Source organism: Macrobrachium nipponense, chromosome 8 (genome assembly GCF_015104395.2).
Source record: "Macrobrachium nipponense isolate FS-2020 chromosome 8, ASM1510439v2, whole genome shotgun sequence".
Taxonomy (NCBI): Eukaryota; Metazoa; Arthropoda; class Malacostraca; order Decapoda; family Palaemonidae; genus Macrobrachium; species Macrobrachium nipponense.
In genome coordinates, this window is record NC_087203.1 from 44,801,871 (window position 1) to 44,817,675 (window position 15,805).

Below are 15,805 nucleotides of genomic sequence, written 5' to 3' on the forward strand. Positions count from 1 at the left end.
AGTGAATAATAAATAAGTATTTAAAATACATTATGATGTACCAAATGTTCTTTCTAACTTATATAATTTTCTTCAGAGGTTCAAAGAAAACTTCAGGACACTTTTTAAGGGGTAATAGTTCAGTTTTCCTTGATCTGTCTTCATAAGAGCGTGATATTTAACCAAAATATTTATTATTTTTGGGGGGACAGAGTATAATGTGTTGCCCCCAACTCAAACTTTGGGGGGGACACATCGCCCCGTGAGTTACGCCCCTAGTGTGTCCATGAATTGATGTGGCCCTTCACTTAGTCCTTTTTAACTAGTTTCATTAACAGGGTTTTAAGGGCCCCATACACTGAACGGTTGTCGGAACGATTGTCGTTATCGACACACACACACTATACAGACAGTACGGATGATCTCTGCACCGATTTCAGTCTAGGCAAAGAATTGGTCTTAGGAAGACATGGCATCATCTCTAAAAGAGACGTGCACAATAGCATTACTATATCGGCAGACAAACACATACGTTGAATGATCTGTGTATTACAGACAGGCTAAGTCACAAGCCAGCAACCTGGTCACAACAGATTTCAGCTGAGATCGTTCAGACACGAAACTCCGCCCACTTTTGCATTCAGACGAACTCAAAAAACAACGATACAGACAGTCATTCTCACAATCATTCATACATTTTGTTCAGTGTATGGGTCCCTTTACAATTTAGGGCTGTATACCTAACTAGGCCTCCTTCAGGCTGCTACTTTATTTACCATTTCAATCATATATTTTCAGCTGACAAATACAAACCAAAAAGGATATTATCGGAAGATGCTGTGCCCTCGGTTTTTATTTTTACAAAACAAACAACCGAGAGAAATCTCTCTAAAAAGCGTTTGTTGCCCAATGATAAAAATATGGTAGGTACTAAAACCCATTATGTAATGTAAAGAAATTTATAAAATATCCAATTTTGAGAAATTCAGTGGGCCTATCCAATCAACTCTGCATGTTGTTTCTATAATACTATTATAATGTATATTTTACAGACCATAACACCGCTTCTCACACCAAGGAGGTTGAGGTGGGTGAATACCGACCTATTAGTGGATAAAATTGCCTAAAAAATCCATTTTGTACCTGAGAGTACACACTGTGTCCAAAACAAACTGCACAACATGGCCCACATAGCGTATACTCATAAATCCTTAACTCAGAGAATAAGTGTCATGTTTTGTGCTTTAAAAATTTCTGTGAAGTGGTCGGCGCTACAAATACGCTGGAAAACACCGACCAGCGTGTGGGGGAACCTTCCAAAAACCAAATTTCCTGTTTTTAGCATATTGACGCTTAATCAACCTTCCAAAAAAGCAGTAGGCTAGATCAGAAAGACTTAATGACTTTAGACAGACATATGAATAGGTAGAGTTGAACCCTCCCAATAAAAATGTCCTGTTTTCAGCATAGTGACACTGATATTGCATCACAATTCACTATATAACACCTTCAACTTTACAAAAAAAAAAAAAAAAAAAACAATTTCTATTATAAATTTCAGAATATTCAAAACTTCAAAAATATTTCTAAATTTCATAATTTCACACATCTGAGTTGGGGGTCGATGTTTCCCTGCAATGCCGTGGCAGCCACTGCAAAAGGACACACTTCATTTCACTTGATAACATGTCAGTATGGCTAAATATCGTAATGAAACTTAACTAGAAACAACCACACCATAATCACAGACATGAGACACTAAACGAGAAGTGTGAAAAATTACTACAGACATCCAAAAAGAAATGTTTATACTTGATAAACACAGACGTCGTGACGGTGTAAACCTGTTACTTTCGTGTTGTTCACTGAGATGGTTGCTGTGTTGGTGGTGAGTTTCGCCGCATAGTTTGAGATAGTTTTCATACCAGAGCATTCGATCAGTGTTCCCCTCGTTCGGTATTCACCCACCTCACCCTACATGTACGGACGAAAAGTTCTGATTCCAGTAATTATCTCGGCGGTATCCTCATCTCCATTGTAGTTAGAGAAGTGTCTGAATCACTTGTGTGTAAATCCACATTGCACGTGTAAGCTGCCATTTTTGTGTAGACAGCACACATGGCGGAATAGCTCCACCTCTCTGAGCCTACAGCGACATGACGTCACACATAACAGATGAGCCACTCATAAATGGCTGCGCCCATGGTGCAATAGAAAATTGGTTATAAAACTACATATTGAACAGTTGAAATGCGACCAGAGTTTCACCTTTTCTCCATAGCAATTGTTATCGGCTTTGGTTGTTCAAAGCAAATCAGCTGTTTCAGGCTGTATGCGTTTACACAACAATTACTATAACATTACTAATATAATACTTTTAGCATTCTCTTTTACTTTTTTTAACTTGAACTAGAAGATGGGATAGATACAGAAATGGAGGAAAAGGGGTTAGCCTAACTAGAAAATGGGATTGATAAAGAGGAGGAAAAGAGGTTAGCCTATTGTAATTTGGTCTCAAAAATTGAGCTCAGATGTTATGTGAGATACATGATCAATATTTTTTAAGGATGAAAATTTGGAGGTCGCATGATGTGCGAGGTCTCGTTTTACATCTGTTTCAAACAGACTGGATGTGGTATGTAAATGCTGCGTAGCTCCGTCTAGTTGCTGCTTCAGATTCATGTAGGACTTATCCATTATTATATTGAGTGTTGTTTATAAATTTTTTTTTAAGTCTAGACATTACTTAAAGTTCTTTGCAGCTTCCCTTGGGCCCCTTGCTGCAACTCCTTTCATTCCTTTTACTGTACCTCCATTTATATTCTCTTTCATCTTACTTTCCACCCTCTCCTAACAATTGATTCATAATGCAACTACAAGGTTTTCCTCCTTTTACACCTTTCAAACCTATTTACTGTAAGTTTTCCTTTTTAGCGCTGATTGACCTCATAGGTCTCAGCTCTTGGCCTTGGTTTGCAAAAGAAGTAACCTGGTTGTCATGTTGAACTCACTCACTTTAACTCTGCCATAAACTTCCGGCACTACGTGTGTGCCATGGAAAGGATTTGATTACTTGATTCTTGATGGGCATTGCTGCCTTTTTCATGTCATTATTATCATGTAGCCCAAGCTTCACTGTATGTATGTTGCTGTTATCAAATACGTGTATAGTTTAATCAGACCACTTGGTTGAGACAAATTCAAGATATAATGGTGCATGTATATGGGGAAACTGAATCTATTAAAAAAGTTTTCTGATTAGCTTTTTCAACTTGAAATTGGAATAAAAATAGAAATATTTTGGTCTGGTAGCATAGAGTACGTAAAACCATGCGTAGGTATCTAAAAGTTGATGAAAAATGTGTTAAGTCACCAAAGTGAGTGCTTTTTGTCTTGTCTGTGAAGTAATATAATTATGTATTTTCTCAGAAAAAATATAGTTATTACAAATAGAAAGATGATTATGTAGCCAAGGCCACTTTTGTATACCCTTTGCAAATATAGAGAATGGATGGAACACAGTTTACAGGGAAAACAGAGGCAGAAGAGAATTAAAAATCTTCAGTAGCTAATAGAGTAAATGTGGAAAGTAGTGGATGGAAAGGGAGAGATAATCTTTCTTTTAGCTCGGTGAATGGTGGCCAAGAAAGTACCCGTAGACAGGGACAAAAAGCCCACTTACAGCTGATCAGTTCATAATAAGATTAGGAAAATGGGGATGGAAAATATCAGCAGTGGATAAGATAAGCACTTTTGTGTGAATATTCCCAGATATGTATTACATATAGGGTAAATGCAATTAATGAAGGTGACATTTCTTTCCAAGTTCCCATAAACATTGAACCTTTTCCACAGTAATATAAAATGCTGGTTGCTTTGCTCTATATGGATGTTTAATATATTTATGTTTTCAGGATATCATCACAGCTGACTCTATCATTGACAGTTCAAGTATATATGAAAATGACTTTGGAGATGATGAAGACTCAATGGAGAAGGCACCACCAGTTCTCAGCATGAAAAACACGTCAAAAATGACATCTCTGCCCTCAACAAGTGTAACCTCTACCAGACGTCCTTATCGCCCTGGTCCTGCATGCAGCAAGAGGAGGAGGAGGCCCAATCCGATTAGTGTTAGGGAGGAGTATGTCGAAGATGAATTTGAAGCTTTTGGGAAGAGTGTCTCTGCTCAGTTGCGTAAATTGTCACTCAGCCGAGCGCTACGAGTGCAGACTGAAATCCAAAAGATACTAACTGAAGAAAAAATAAATGACATTGGCATTATCACCAACTTGCAAGCTGTACCATCACCTACACCACCAGAGCTAGTAGCACCCACTTTTAAGCCTGTGGCCTCTATGTATGAGCCTGTAGTATCTGCAAAGTTGCCAGAAGTATCTAGTTCTGACACAAAGGGTGCCAATGTGGACAGTGGTTTTGATAGTGGAGTAGAAAGCACCTCAACTAAATCTATCAGTGGAAGTACTGCAAGGTTTGATGACATTAAGACTGAAAGCATTAAAGATGAACCTATTCTTGAGACAGAGGAAAAAATGTCCACATCACCTTCAGCTTCAGGAGATGGCAAGAGCCTGCCATTGCAGGAACAGATGGAGGAATTAAAAGCACCTGGTTGTGTACAGCCAAAAGATGAAATTATTCATAATGAAGAGTGTGAAATTGTCACTCTAGATGAGGATGACCCTCTGAAAGGCACTGGAGACTTGACTTAGTTGTTGCAGACACATTATGCTTTATGTATGATAGAAGGAGAGAAATGGGGACAAGAGTTGTTTTTTATATATAGATTTAAAAACTCCGCTTGAGAGATCAGCAGGTAATGTGAAATATTTTGCATCTGAAAGTTGCACTGTTTTATAAGACACTCTCCACTAAGGTGTCCATTTCTTTTTGAGGGTCCTTGAAAACCTTAGTACTCCAGTGCACCAGAATTTCCCATATTTTATAGTTCCATATTTTGGTCACGTTTGTTCATTATTTATGTAGCCTGTTGCCTGTACTGTTCCAGTTTGTATGTGGGTCTTATTCTGCACATAACTCACAACTCATATTCTAGAATCATTGATTTTTTTTCTTAACAATTGTTTGAATGTATTATGTAATCTGTATATTGAATGTTATTCCTACTTTTACTGAGTGTTGAGTAAAATTTTTTTAACACTCTTGCTTAAGAATGGTTGATTGTTGAACTTTCAATATAATTACAAAAAGACCCCATATATATCTCGTGCTCAAGCTGTCTTTGTCTACTTGTGTTTGTCACCTCAAAGCTATTTTAGAGGTAGACTGTGTATTTACATAACGCAAATGATGAGGAACCATTTGCTAGCTAGAACTGTATCTCAGGTGTATTATAACTACAAAAGTTCACTCAAGATTGTTTTTTAAAAGATTTTTAAATAATGAGACCAAGTTCTTAGCCATTCTATTTAGGAATGCCATGATAAATGTGTATGTATTTTGTGTGCATGTGGAATTTACTGTATATATACACGATTTATGCATTCTTGTGGGGTTGATGATATATGGAAATATGTAAACTGATTGAGCCTGAACTAATCTTTTTCTAAATGATGTTTTAAAAGACATGTTTAGGATACATTTGAAAATACATGAGACACGTTTACACAAGTCACTGTCAGTTAATGGGTTTCTCAGACCCTCGCCAGAAAATTTCATTTTTCATTACCTGTATTGGCAATGAAAAGATATTGGGTTATGTTTATGTATAATATGTTTTCTTAAGCAGAATAGTCAACTTTTTTACTAGTTTAGAAAGTTGTTCAATCTGAAACTGCAGCTTTCTTTAAGCACAAGAAAAACAAGGGTAATTAGAAAAATATCAGTGCAAAAATAGAGAAAATATGTGTACCATGGATGAAGCAAAAATAGTTTCGTCAATAATTTGAATAAAAATGTTCAGCATTAAGAAAAATAATAGGACTGATGTTTCACACCCAGTTCCTTGACAGTGTATCCAACGTACTATTTAAATAAGTAATTTTCATTGATTTTTGAGATTTAAAAAATTTCTAACATACTGAAAGAATACAGTACATAAAATATGTAACTGGAATGCAATGATTTCAGGTTATCAAAACTGCCAATTCACATAGAGGTGCCCTTTTATACATCTGGGTAAAGGAGTTGCTAATATAAAAAGAGTAGTTTTCGTCAATATGCTTAGGTCAAGTAGGGCCAAATGTGTACAGAACTTTCATAAGTAACATATTCCACTGCAATGTATTTTTTTGTATGGTGCTTTTACGTTGCATGGAACCAGCAATGGGACCAACGGCTTTACGTGACTTCCGAACCACGTCAAGAGTGAACTTCTTTCACCAGAAATACACATCTCTCACTCCTCAATGGAATGGCAGAGAATCGAACCCGTGACCGCCGAGGTGGGATGCTAATACCATACCAACAAAGCCGCTGAGGTGCTTCCAATGCAATGTAGTGGTCCCATTTTCCACCTTCAATAGTGGGAAATAAACATCTGCTGGGGCTCAAGAGTAAGTTAACAAGGAAATTGTTAGTGTGTGACACTGCATGCTTCTAAAGGGGAAAAATGCATTAAAAAATATATAATATGTGTATATACCTCCATTTTGCATACTTACATAGATGAAGGCCAGTGGGGAGATTGGCCTTGGCCTCAATGGTGGAGTTTAATCCCAGTGGACTCAAGCAATTGAACATGAAATAAATATTGTAGCTGCACTATACTACATATCTAGAGAGCATCAAGTTCAGTAAGTGCCCTTTCAAATACATGTAGACAGACAACATAAAGTTTACTTATGATTAACAGATTACAAGTTTGTTTTATAAGTTTGAGGGTAAAACTAAAACCAGTACTACTATGTAAGTAGATGAAGCAGTTGTCATAATGATATATCACAGATGTTTTGCTTACCATTGAAGTATTATTTTTGTAATGAAATAAAAAAATATTGTGGATTTCTAGTTTGTTTATCCCCTAAACTGTATACTCTCTCTCTCTCTCTCTCTCTCTCCTCCTCTCTCTCCTCTCTCTCCTCGTCTCTCTCTCCTCTCTCCTCCTCTCTCTCTCCTCTCTCGCTCTCTCTCCTCTCCTTCTTCTCCCTCTCCTCTCTCCTCGACTCTCTCTTTCCCCCTCTTCCCTCTCTTCTCTCTCTCAATTATTCCATTTTCAGTAATTAGCAGTTTTGTGGAGGTGGTCATATTTTGGTAATCTTGCATAACCTTGAAAGGACCGTAAGTTATAAGTGCATACCATATGGGTACAGTATCGGCTTTCACACATTTTTAGAGCTAATACAATCTCTACAACCGATGCCACCGAGTAATCAAATGATTGTAAGCTGGAGTTTCCTTCCATCCTCATTATTTTCAGTGCTATAAAGTGTTTGTTTCTAATTCGTTCTGCATGTAGTTTCCGTTTTGGTCGAACTTTCTGCACCAGCAATATGCCCAATCTGTCATATTCGAATTCTGTCACATCCTCTATATGCTCATCTGTTTAATGGTGAATGATGATTGCTGCAAATACCCAGCCTTCCCATTGCCTATTTTTTTTTTCTTTTTTAATATTATGATCACGAACATATGGACAAGATTAGGGTACTTGACTCGTCTTGGCTCATTAGGTACCCTTAACCATTTTCAAAAAGGTGTGGTTAGAGTTCACTATCGACGTGGTTCGGAAGTCCCGTAAAGCCATTGGTCCCGTTGCTGAATAACCACTGGTTCCATGCAACGTAAAAACACCATGCAGACAAAAAGGTGTGGTAGGCTTGGCCTACCATGCTTCCGTCTTTGCCCTGCACTGTGTATACCTATCGAATAATTGTTGCATATTCGGTTGCAATTATAATTCATTGTACCTTTCGCAAACAGCCTTACCATGTTCAAAGCACCGCTTCTCGTCTGATTGTACCTTTCTACCAGTTTAATTTTCTCAACATCTGAACAATTGCAAATAGGTATTGGAACACCTTAATATTATCAAAGTTGCGGCTGTACCACTTTTTGTATTTCCTTGTTACCCTGTTTCCTTCTTTCTGTATTTGCACTGCATTATCCCGTGTTCAGCGTTCTTCATATTTTCTGTTAATCGTTCTATGCCTTGCTGCCTTTCTTACTTTTTTTTATTACTTCTGGTAGAGTAGGAAACACGTGTTATTCATTACTGTTGCAAATAGCTGAGAAGAAGCGCCATTTTGAAAGCATGAAGAAGAGATGACTACAGATGTAAGAGATGCAAATGATTAAGATGGCCCAGCGGCCTCAGCAAGTAATATAATCCACGTGTGAAGAACCTTGTATACGATATCAGCGCTTTCTTATCTTTATTGGCGATAGGTTGCCGTGGCATAGTTTCTCGAGACAGGAGGGACACAAGTGAGGAGGGGGAGGGCGTCCAGGGGACGAACACTTGTTCTCTTGATCATACCAACTGTGTTATGTGCAGTGTGGCAGTTATCCCTCAACCGTGAGTTATAACAGACGTTGTCATAGTGTAAAGCGAGGATTTTGCAGATACAATTCACGTTTGATTCAGCTTCATCCCGCGACTTCGAGGCGTTCGTAGGATTATAGAATTTTAAGAGCCGCCTTCGTCCACCGCTACCACCTCCCGACAACCTTCCTTTTTGTTTTTAATGTGGAAACAAGAGGGGGAGCAAGGAAAGGCATGAGTCATCGTCGAAGTGAAATAGTCACACCTGATGGTATGTCCTAGTTCGGTAATTTGTTTATTTGATTTTTCAATGACCGCCTAGCACATTGTTGCTTTTGTTCCGAGATACCCACTTTAATTTGTTTCCTCAACAGGCAATTGATTCATCCATGGAAGGCGTTTTGAGGTAAAATAATAATAATGATAACTAAATGGTAACTGCCGAAGGCTAATTGGTCAATCAAGGATACGGCAACTGTTAGAAAGACTATACAACCAGTTACTTCATACACGGTACCTATATACGTAGTATATGCTTGGCGTTGACTAAGGCAGTGTTTATATATATATATATAAATATATATATATATATATAGATAGATATATATATATAATATATATATATATATATAAGTATAGAATGTGTTATATCAAATATTGCCACCTTCTGTACCCAAACAAACAAATTTATGTACCCGGATCTACCACAGGCAAAAAAGACGCCAAACAATGTGTTTTCTGCCCCAGTGGTAATTTCGTTACACGTCAAATGCTTATGGGTACGTAAAAGCACCATACGAACAAACAAACCATGCTTATAGGTATGTAAGTTATACATCGATATGGTTCCCAGGACCTAGGCCATAGACATCCCAAGTACGTAAACATGAATACCGAAGATAATTCATCAAAATATATTTTTCGTACCGCGACTTTTCCCGAATTTTTATGCGATGAAAAATGGTGATTTATAAAAGTATACTAGATTTCTGAATAGCCAATCAAGGTTTTAGCCCTTGTTCCATCATTTAAAAAAATTGTTTTTTATTTTTGTTTTTACATACCATATTATGATTGTTCGTCTTTTCACTATCAGAATTAAGAAACGGTATATGCTTTACCAAAAATTTAATAGTTGCGGACAGACGAAGGCGAAGTAAATTTTTTTTCCTACTAAAAAATAGGTCAAGCAAGCCTTGGTAATCTAGGCCGTAAAGGCGCTTCAGTAGATGTTTTGTAGATGCACTGGGCTCTGTAAAAGTTCAGATCCATTTCATAGGGATCAGGATAAAAAAAAAAAAAAAAAAAAAAAATTGAAACTACTGATGGGCAGATCGAGTTTATGTGATCAAGGTAAAAGTCTGTTAGACTATATTAGTGGCCATGTTCGAATCGTGTAAATCTGGACATTCTCCGAATCAGGACTGAATTTATTAACTACCGATGGTCAGATCCAGTTATAATAGATCATTATTTTTTGGTGATAGAAGTTCACTCTCGACGTTGTTCGGAAGTCGCGTAAAGCCGCTGGTCCCGTTGCTGAATAACCACTGGTTCTATTATCGACTATGTAATGATAAGGGAGGAAGATGAAGGAGGATTACAAGTAATGGAAATAGATGAAACAAAAGAAATAACTCCTTACAGGATATCCTCTGAACTGGTGCACTCTGACCACTGTGCTGTAAGAGTGGTCATGAACTGGAGAATAGTATGCGAGGTAAGCAAGAGTGGAAAATATGTAATAGATATAAGAAAGCTGAAAGATTGCAAGAGAAAATGGTCCTATAAAACAGAAATACCCCAAATGGCAAACAGAACTGGACAAGATATTGAGAAAGTTTAAGAAAATAACCAAAGTGAAAAAGAACAAATCAAGAGTATTAAGAGACCTAATGAGGGCTAGGAGAATAAAAAAAGGTAAGGGAAAAGTTAATTAGTACAGAAAAGAGAGGGATATGGCAGGTGCAGGAGAAATTAATTAGTGAATACATTGTTAGAGAAAAAATGAAGGAAGATGGCATTAGAATAAAGGAGACAGCAGCTGAAATAAAATCCAAAGGGGGAATAAACTGAGCAGCCTTTTGGGACTTCAAGAAAAAACTTAACGGCACAAAACCAAATAATGTGGTGCCAGTAAGAAGCAAGGAAGGGAAACTAATAGAAAATGTTGAAGAAATTAAAAGACTATGAACAATATTATAAAGATCTATTCATATTAGATAAACCTAAAGATGAAATCAGTAGGCTAACAGATGAAGTTAACCTCCAGTACCAGAAATGGATGTCCATAAGTGGGACAGGAAAAACGGAAAAAATCCAAAAGTCAAGTATTCAAGAAGTGGAAAAAGCAGTAAAGAACCTGAAGAATAAATACACCCTAGACAGTCAAGATATAAATATATAATTATAAAAAGTTTGGGTACAGAAATGACTGAAAGTCTGGCATTCTTAATTGGAGACATTGAAGAGGAGTTAAACACTCCGGATGAATGGGAGAAAATGAAAATATTATCACTGCATAAAAAAGGAAGCAAACTGGAATTAGAAAACAAGAGAGGGATATTCATTACAAGTAACATAAGCAAGGAATTTGAAAAAGTGACGATGGAAATAACGAAGGATGAGTTAAACCAGAAGATAAGCCGGTTCCAATGTGGTGGCATAGAGGGAAGATCCACAGTTGATCACCTGCTAACCTTTAACGCAGTGATTGACTACAAATCACTGTTAGGAGCCCCAACGTACATATGGTTTGGGGATGCGTATAAATGCTTTGATAAACTGGATCTGAAGGACTGCATCAAAGAGATAGGGAAAATGATTGGATGGAAAGATGCATGGTTGATAAGAAAAATGAATGAAAACGGCAAAGCAGTCATAAGATGCCCAGCGGGAGAAACTGACACAATTGACATAACAGAAAATGTGAGGCAAGGAACAATTTACGGCCCAAAGCTATGCAGCATGGTGACTGACAGAGTAAATGAGTTAAGCAGGAAGAACGTAACACTCAATAAGAAACGTACCAATAGAGTCCCTAATATTTGTTGATGACCTAATGTTCCCCACAAGCAGTAAAGAAGGAGTAGAAATGGCAATTGGCAACTGCCGTAGCCTAGAGCGGCTTAAGAAATTTACATTTAATACGAAGCCAAATAAGTCAGCAGTGCTAGTAATAGATTTAAAAAAATAAAGAAACCAGATGTACAAATAAAAACAGAACTTAAAAATGGCCCAGTTAGTAGCGTGAAAGAATATAAGTACTTAGGAGAATGGTACACACTAAATGGCTCAAAGGAAGCAAGTATTAAAACGAGAAATCAAAAGGTTGAGTACCTACTAAGAGAAATCAGAAGATATGGGGACGTTAACAAAGTAGGAAACATGGCACTAGAAGTAAGGAAAAAGATCTATGAAACAGTAGATGTACCAACCTTATTTGCCAACATAGAGACGTGGAGTAACGTAACTGAAAATTAGTTAAATGCACTAGAGAAAATGCAATACAGGATTCTCCGAGGAATGTATGAGCAACCTAAAGGCACGCCGTATTGGGAAATTATAGCTGAGTCTGGCATATGGCCAGTATCCTACAGTATTGTTTATAAGAAGATAATGCTTTTTCACAACATAATAAATTCGGAGGAGAAAGATTAGTAAACGAAATAGTTGAAGATGAGTTAAGAGCCCCATATGGGCAATGTTTGGACAAAAAGCGTGGTGAACAGATGCACCAAGTATATGGAAATTATTTGACTTGAATATCCCAAGGCAGCACTGAAAAAGGAAATAAAGATAAAAATTAATCAAAATATCCAAGAGACTTTGAGGGAAAAGAGAAAAGAAATGAAGAACCTGAGATTCATAGATGACTTCGAGGAAAACAAACAAGTAGGTACATAAGGGGAAAAAAAAAGGATGCGTGTATCATTATGAAAGCCAGACTGAATATGCTGAACTTAAAGGCTAACTTCCGGGGCAAATTTAAGGGCGAGGTCTGTGAAGTATGTAGAGTGGAGGAGGACACCACCGAACATTTATTGATGTGTAAATTGCTACAAAAAGCAGACAAGGATATAAATTTAGGAACACTGTTATCCCATAACAGAAAACTGGGAGAATAGCCCTCATATTTACGAAAGTTCTTAACCTGGAAAGCGTGGATGTCAAAGCTAAGTAACAAGGCTCTGCCTCACCTACAAAGAAGAAGAAATGAAAGGGAGTTTGGGTAAAAGTAAATAAAGCTTTGCACCTCATAGTGTAGTGTGCCCGCAACTGTGTTTGTGGAGTGAGCGCCTAGGAACCAGGAACGTAAAAACGCCAAACAAATGAAAACCAACATATCGATCATTATAAAGGCTTTCAGATTATAGAGAGGGAAAATCATATCGGATTAGCTAGGACTAAATCTGTTAGACTTATTAACAGAATTTATATTGAATTCTTTAGGAAACTGATATAGGCCAAGTGCCCTTCCGTTACATCTACAAAAATTACATTATTTTTCTTTTGTTTCACCTGAACACACTATAGTTATCAAGTTGCAAGATAAGAAATCCAAGCCGTGAAGCTGTCTTTTTGCTGAATTATCCTTATCATGGGATTAAAATGCAGTTCTTGAGATATCAAACGTTTTCAGAATATGCCGGTTAAGATATAAACAGGTTTAGTCACTTACAGGAAGCAAATTCCATGTTGCTTCCATGGCCATATGTCTAGCTAGTGATTCAAACATTAAAAAAAGATGTCTATAATCTGTTCGCTAATAGTATTTGTTGGATTGGTCTATAATATGTTTGCTATAACATTTGTTGGATTGCCTGCTGGAACCGCGTACATAAGCTTCTCCTTGTTTTCACACACACACACACACACACACACACACACACACACACACACACACACATATATATATATATATATATATATATATATATATCTATATATATATTATATATATATATATTCGATATATATTAATCGAAACTAACTTTTATAAACTTTCGGGAGGGCACGAAACGATTCAGAAGGTAATTATGATAACTACGTAATTACTGCTTGTTATATAGTGCATTCAAGGGTAAGGTTAGGTGTAATCGTGGTGTTTTAGCAGGCTTTAAATAAGAGACCTTGATAAATGTCAGGACCGTTAACGGGAAGATGTGAAATATTTAAGTTTCCGTATGGCCTTGCTCCGGTGGTTAAGAGTGGGTCTGTTATGCTGTTACGTGTTGAGCTAAAATGGATATTCGTTATTAGAGAGAGGGAGATTTTCTCTTATATCCAGATCTTTTAAAGTACGACTGTACGAAAAGGTAAACCGGGTTTTCATCGTCACGACAACTATCAAGATAAGCACTTCAGATTCCTCATCAAACGAAAACAAAAAAGAAAATGTCGCAGCCGTAATTCCCGTGAGCTCAAACGTCGATGTTAGCCTAAAGTAAACTTCACTGCATGCTGCAAGTAACGTATGCTATCAACCTACATGGGATTACCCTTGAACACTGACCGCGGTGAACCACTGACATGAAAATTATTACCCGATTGAGTGAGAATTTGAATATTATGGCAATTACAGTTGAATTTATGAAGAAATTTATTTTCGATGTTTAAAAAAAAGACCAGTTACCAATGGATTAGAAGTCTCGATAAAATATAAATTACATGTTATGACAATAAAAACAGTACTTCTTGAATAATATAGAACACAATGAAATAAATTTAACAAACAGTTATGTATGCCATGGAACTCATGAACTTATTGAAACATGGTTTAGAATAAATGTAGAAAAAGGATAATCATAGTATTTACAAGTGTTGAAAACACAAAGGAGTACGCTCCGAGAGCTGAGATAAAAAAAAAAAAAAAGTTGTCTGTCAAATTTCTTTCATTTAAAGTGTTGTATTACGTAGTAGAACTTATTAGGTATGTGCTTATCATCACTTATCTCTATATTCAGTCTTATCTGCCCGGCACACTTTAAGGTTTCCAAGTCGTTTGCACTAAGTGCGTCGAGGTCTTGTAGGGAGAAGGAGTCTGATGTGGACATCTGGTTTCTTATTAGCAAAAAAGAAAAAAGAAATCAGCGTTGACTTCATTTGTGGTACATATTTCGGGATGTTCTCTTCATATTTTTAGACGTTTGCAGTGATTAATGTTTTTTTCTTTTTCTTTTGTTTAACAGCTATGCTTTTATTCTCTGTGATCCAATTGCCCTCTTCTTTGTCAAACTTTCTTACAAATTCAAAACTGTGCACAGCCAATGTTCTTCCCAAGTGTCGGTTAATTTTGAGATATTTTCTCCTTCCTTCCTAGCTTGCTGCATTGTCGGCATGTCCATTGACGACATTGACCATATTGTAAGAATCCATATAAGTATCTTACTAATTGTACTTCGGACACCATCTTATTTTTGTTATATCTCCTTTCCACCGTGTCTACAGGGATCTGGGTCGATGGTGTTTGTCCTCTGTTCTGCGCGGAATCTATTATACCTATATATACACGTCTTGTCCATTTTGTCTGAATCCTATCATTCAGTTCCTTCCTTCATTTCCTTATTGAATCTGACTCGTTATTAATTGATTCAACCGTGAGATAATCCATAGATATATCTATATCTATGGATAAAGCTCTCACTCTCCTGAAATCACAAGCCAACGATATATAGAGAGGAGCCGTTACATAGATAGTTCGTGCTGATACTACTACTCAACCGTGACAGATGATGATAGATCGGTTTGAAATTGATAGATTGACACTGAAGTTTGTAACCCATTTAAACGCTGTCTGTCACGCCTCCCAAGTATTTTATTTTTTGAGTGGCGCAAGAATTTTGGAAGGAAATGGCACTACTACTTTGTTTTGCTCTTGAACACACAACTAATTTAGAGCGAAGGAAAATAAAATCTTAGTATTTTCTGGAAGAGGTAGCCTAAGGTTACCTACCTACGTACCTATGCTAGCTACTAGCCTAATAGGCTAGGCTAGGTAGGACTGGGCCAGTTCGTAAGGTAAAAACACGTGAATATGGAGAATATTTTAGTCTAAATGCAGAAAAACTGCAATAGGATAGGATACCTAGCTAGCCTAGGGGTTACGGTAAAACTACTGAATACCTAGCTTCGCACGAACTAGGCTATTTTAGGTACCTGGGAAATTGATTTGGTAGATCTACCTATATTACTATTCCGCGGTGGCTAGTGTACAGCAGTTGCTTAGTAGTATATAGAAATACCGTTGATTTTCCCTACTACCCTAAACCACTACTTTTAGTGTTACTGATGAAGGAGATGGTGGTGTTTATTGTCAGTTAGTTATTATTAACCTCAGGGTAAATGACCGAGTGGCAACGT

General features: G+C 37.1%; 2 protein-coding genes across 13 annotated transcripts in view; both read left to right on the top strand.

Annotated features, from left to right (window-relative positions):
- The window catches only part of LOC135222732 (uncharacterized), a 377,836-nt gene that overhangs the window by 20,212 nt on the left and 341,819 nt on the right, over positions 1–15,805 (top strand). For 7 of the 10 annotated variants that reach the window (XM_064260961.1, XM_064260964.1, XM_064260962.1 and 4 more), the window contains one exon: positions 3,894–6,963. In XM_064260961.1, coding sequence (XP_064117031.1) covers positions 3,894–4,712 — 819 coding nt within the window. In that variant the 3' untranslated portion in view covers positions 4,713–6,963. Of the gene's footprint in view, positions 1–777; positions 903–3,893; positions 6,964–15,805 lie in introns of those variants that run through there. The other 3 variants (XM_064260966.1, XM_064260967.1, XR_010316323.1) reach the window with 2 other exon arrangements.
- Positions 8,359–15,805, top strand: part of LOC135222730 (dynamin-binding protein-like) — a 70,318-nt gene continuing 62,871 nt past the window's right edge. Inside the window, exon 1 of one of the 3 annotated variants that reach the window (XM_064260943.1) lies at positions 8,359–8,714. In XM_064260943.1, the coding sequence (XP_064117013.1) occupies positions 8,678–8,714 (37 nt within the window). In that variant the 5' untranslated portion in view covers positions 8,359–8,677. Of the gene's footprint in view, positions 8,715–15,180; positions 15,464–15,805 lie in introns of those variants that run through there. The other 2 variants (XM_064260942.1, XM_064260944.1) reach the window with 2 other exon arrangements.